The sequence below is a fragment of the Selaginella moellendorffii genome, unplaced genomic scaffold, assembly GCF_000143415.4.
Source record: "Selaginella moellendorffii unplaced genomic scaffold, v1.0 SELMOscaffold_124, whole genome shotgun sequence".
NCBI lineage: Eukaryota > Viridiplantae > Streptophyta > Lycopodiopsida > Selaginellales > Selaginellaceae > Selaginella > Selaginella moellendorffii.
Window position 1 is genome coordinate 381,645 of NW_003314385.1, and position 4,514 is coordinate 386,158.

The 4,514-nt window shown below is 39.8% G+C and overlaps 1 protein-coding gene across 1 annotated transcript; it reads left to right on the top strand.

The window, feature by feature from the left end:
- Window positions 1-1,611: 1,611 nt before the first annotated feature.
- On the top strand, window positions 1,612-3,507 carry LOC9644485 (pentatricopeptide repeat-containing protein At4g02750). Its single transcript, XM_024665610.1, has one exon. The coding sequence runs from the start codon at window positions 1,612-1,614 to the stop codon at window positions 3,505-3,507; it is 1,896 nt and encodes a 631-aa protein (XP_024521378.1).
- The last annotated feature ends 1,007 nt before the right edge of the window (window positions 3,508-4,514 follow it).

Sequence of the window (4,514 nt, forward strand, 5' to 3'; positions counted from 1 at the left end):
AGTCGTCATGGAATCTCTCTATTGTTTCATATGTTTATCTGGGATCCTATAATGGAGCATTGATAGAAACATTTTATTAAATCAAGCAAACTTTTGTGGAAGCCCACATTTGGTATATCCATGGTTTAAGATGGAATATTTTTTGATAACTTGCATATAAAACTAATCTACAATCATCTTGAAGTATTAAATATGAATTTACAAAACAATTTTTAGTTTTGCAATTTGTATTTGATGCCCATAAAGATTGCTCATTTTCTTCATATAGAACTAGATTACCATCTTCCTGGAGCCTCAACTTACAATTTGTACCTCTATTTGCAGTTTTGGTAGACCATAATATAAGATTTTTATAATATAATATTAAATTACAAATGCTATTTACATATAAATGTGCTTTTCCATTTGGGGAAATTAAAAAAGAATTTTCTGACAAATACTGACGTGGCATATTGATATAGCCACTTATTAATGTACTAAGAAAAATATTACATTTAAGCATGTTACCAACTGAAGTTAATAATTCAGGTCTACGAGGGATATAATTTCTTATCATATATTGAAAAGCATAATGTTCAGTAACAACAGTAACATAAGAAGCAGCAACATTTACTATTTGACTATAAGCTTCTTCCAAAAGTGCACCTAACTCACCTCTTATAAGAGATCCAGGATCAGTACCACCAGCTGCATTCATTGCACATTTTGCAAATGATCGTTCAACTCTGCTATAAATCCAAAGACTAATAGCAATAGTTGTACTAGTTCCATCGTCATTTTCAAATACAGCTGTACCATCTTGTCTTTGACCTCTTGGATAATTATCATTGGCTATGAAAGCAATCATTCCTCCAATACCATTTAAAATCGCACGAACAGAGTCGTCATCTAATGCATTTAACTCACCATAATCAATTTGATAAGAGGATTGTACTTGTGAAAAAAAACTAGATAATAAAAATAAATTAAAAAAATAAATAAAATTCATAATTAGTAATATGTAGTACTAAGATTTTATTATAGTAATTTTCTTGACAACCCCCTTATCCCATATCCATATATATGTAGTATTAGCTTGTATTTTAACGTTTCATACAATCATTCAAGTAAAATAAAAAAGTGGTGTAATCCTTGAGAATTGCTTCATTATTAAACGACAAAGGCGGGGAAGAAGGCGGGAAGCTCTCTGGCGGAAGTCTAAGAATATAAAAATGTCCCAAACTAAACTTAGAGTAATCTTGTCTATCCAACTGGATATCACTCTGGAGCTCCAGGCAACCTTGTCCACGCGACACTGTCTGCCGGCTCAGCTCTCCAGATCTTGCAATGGTATCTGCCATGAAACCATAGAGCTCATAACTTGGACTCAAGCCTCGGCTCTAAGTGCTCGGAACCGCAAATGCAGTGAGCTCGTCAGGCTTGATGCCATCAAGCACCATGAGCTGGAAGAAATGAAATGAATCTTGCATTAGACCATTCTGGACATACGCCTGGATCATAGAATTATCGAATGAAAAACGTTGCCAACCTCCTGCACAAGCCAGCGGCCGTCCCATAGGTATGTCAACCTAAGAAGTTCCCACTGTTTTCAGTGGCTTCACGGAATATGTTATGCCCGTGAAATGGCGCGACGAAGAAACGCTCCATTACCTCTCGCGAGCCGTGAGATCTTGTGGGATCAATCGGGACCTCGCGGAGGGCAAGCGCATCCACGCAAGAATTCTCGAAGGAAGCCACAGCAAAAACAGGTATCTCACCAATCTCCTCATCGAGATGTATGGGAAATGTGGCAGCCTCGAAGACGCACAATCGGTGCTCGACTCCATCGACAACCCAAATCGCTTCTCCTACACGCTCATGATCCAGGCGTATGCCCACAGCGGCCACGCCCGGTTCATGCGCCAGGCGCGATTCTTGCTGGATCGAATGCCTGAGGCCGACGCTGTCGCAGCCAACATCATGATCAAGGGATACATACGACTGGGCGATCTTTGCAGCGCCCAAGAGATCTTTGACCGGATGGATCACAAGACGCTGGCAACCTCAAGCCTCATGATCGCGGCATATGCCCAATGTGGGCATCTCTACGAATCCTGGAACTTGTTCTTACGAATGGAAAGCCGGGACTTTCTTATCTGGACGGCACTTGTGACTGCGTGTGCTGATATTGGTAAACTCGACGAAGCTCTTCGAGTGCTTCATCAGATGCCCAAGTGGGATGTTGTCCCGTGGACTGTTGTTCTTACAGCATTTGCCCGGATTGGGCATTATGATTCTGCTAGAAGACTATTTGATAGTATGCCGTACACAGATAGGATCTCTCAAAATGCAATGCTCAATGTGTATGGACAAGATAATAGAACTCATGAATTGAAACAGCTCTTCCACAACATGCCCGAGCGGGATATCATAAGCTGGACTTCTATGATGGCTGCAAATGCCACACAAGGTAATGTGGACGATGCGCGAGGCTTGTTTGACAGGATCCCGCAGCGGAATACTGTGGCATGGAACACCATGATCCAGGCTTACGCCGAGAAGAAAAACCTCCATGAGGCTCTCTCGATGTTCATGGCGATGGAGCAGCCGGATGTCATCTCCTGGACGCACCTTATTGCTGCCTTCTCTGAAAATGGATTCCTTGATCAAGCAAAGTTCATGTTTGACAGGATCCCTCTGCGAGATATGGTCTCTTTCAATGGAATGCTTGCGGCTCTCCTCAAGAACGATCGTCTTGACGATGCCAAGGCAATGTTTAATGAGATCCCGGAGAGAAACCTGGCATCCTGGAATCTCTTGATCGGTGGGTTCTCGGACCGAGGAGAGCTTGACGCCGTGAAGCATTCGCTGGAGATAATCCCGCAGCGAGACTTCATCTCGTGGAACTCATTGGTGGCAGTCTATGTCCAAGCTCATCAGCTCGACCAAGCAAAAGCCGCTTTTGACGAGCTTCCCCAGCGAGATTGGTCGTCATGGAATCTCTTAGTCTCGGGTTACGCTCAAACAGGAAAACTCCAAACAGCGGCACAATGGTTCGGTCGAATGCCGCAGTGGAACGTTGTCTCATGGAACGCTCTCATCGCTGGTCATGCCAAGCATGGCGTCGAGTCGATTGCATTGAATCTCCTCTCGAGCATGAGCCTGGAAGGAGTAATACCAGACTCAACCACATTTAGCAGCGTTTTGGCCGTCTACAGCCACAAAGGGATGCTGGCCGCCTGCCGAGAAATCTTTGGACTCATGGTCCGAGACCACTGGATCGATCCGAGCTTACAGCAGTTTTGCGGTGTGGTGGACGCCTTGGGCCGGAGTGGCAAGCTGAGTGAGGCTGAGGAGCTTGCGTCTGCCATGCCTTATTTGCCAAACCGTGCGGTATGCAATGCACTACTCGGTGCGTGTAACATCCATAGCGATGTGACTCGCGGTGAGAGAATGGCAAGCTGCGCAGTGGATGTTGCTCCAAGCTCAGGTACCTCCTACGTGCTCTTGTCCAATATGTCCTCTTGATAATAATTTAAAAATGTTTCTGTATTATTCTTGAATTCTTAGGCTACTATATATTATATGCTTGCAAACCTGGAAAAAATATTTTTATGTATTTTTATTACTAGTAAAATTATAAAAGTAGAGAAAAAAGATACTGGAAGAATTAATAACATATAAAAGGAAAGAGATATTTTATTTTATTGAAGGCTGATAGTTTAAATTGACTTATGCTATTTTTCAATGTGGCAATTAAAAGTAATATTAAATATTTAATACAAATTTCAACAAAATGATTTTGAATCCCATGCAGGTTTGAATTTGGGATTACTACTAAACGTTTTTTGATATGCATAATATAAGACTAAATTACAATCATTTTGCATGACTAAATATGCATCTTGATAACAATTATAATAATTACATTGAGTATTTGTAGCCCAAACAACAATTTTATTATATGAATATAAAACTAAGTTTCCATCTTCTTGTAATCTTAAAATACAATTATTTCCCTTAATTAAAGTTTCTGGAGACCATAAATGTTTATCCTCTTTATATACACCTAAGTTGCAATCAAAACTCAAATATAAATATACTTTTCTATTTTCTGAGACTAAAAAATTTGTTGATAATAAGTATTGATGAGACATATCAGTATAACCACTTATTAAAAAACTTGAGAGAATGTTGCATTTAGTATGTTTCACTAAAACTTGTTGCCCTATTTGATGTTGCCTATTGTAGTTTCTAATAAAATAATAAATAATAAATCTTTCAGTAGTTATAACAATAAATGAGGCAGCAAAATTATATATATCAGCAGTAGACTCATCTAAAATATTTTCTAATAAATATCTTACATTAGAGCCTAGAGTTCCTCTTCCTCTATAATACTCAACACCACAAATCTCTCCAATTGTATCTAGAAGGAAAACACCAAATCCAATATATGTTTGTCTTCAACCTATATGTGTAGCTATTATATGCCCATGAAAACTTTGACTTTGTGGAATTAAATCATTTGGTAT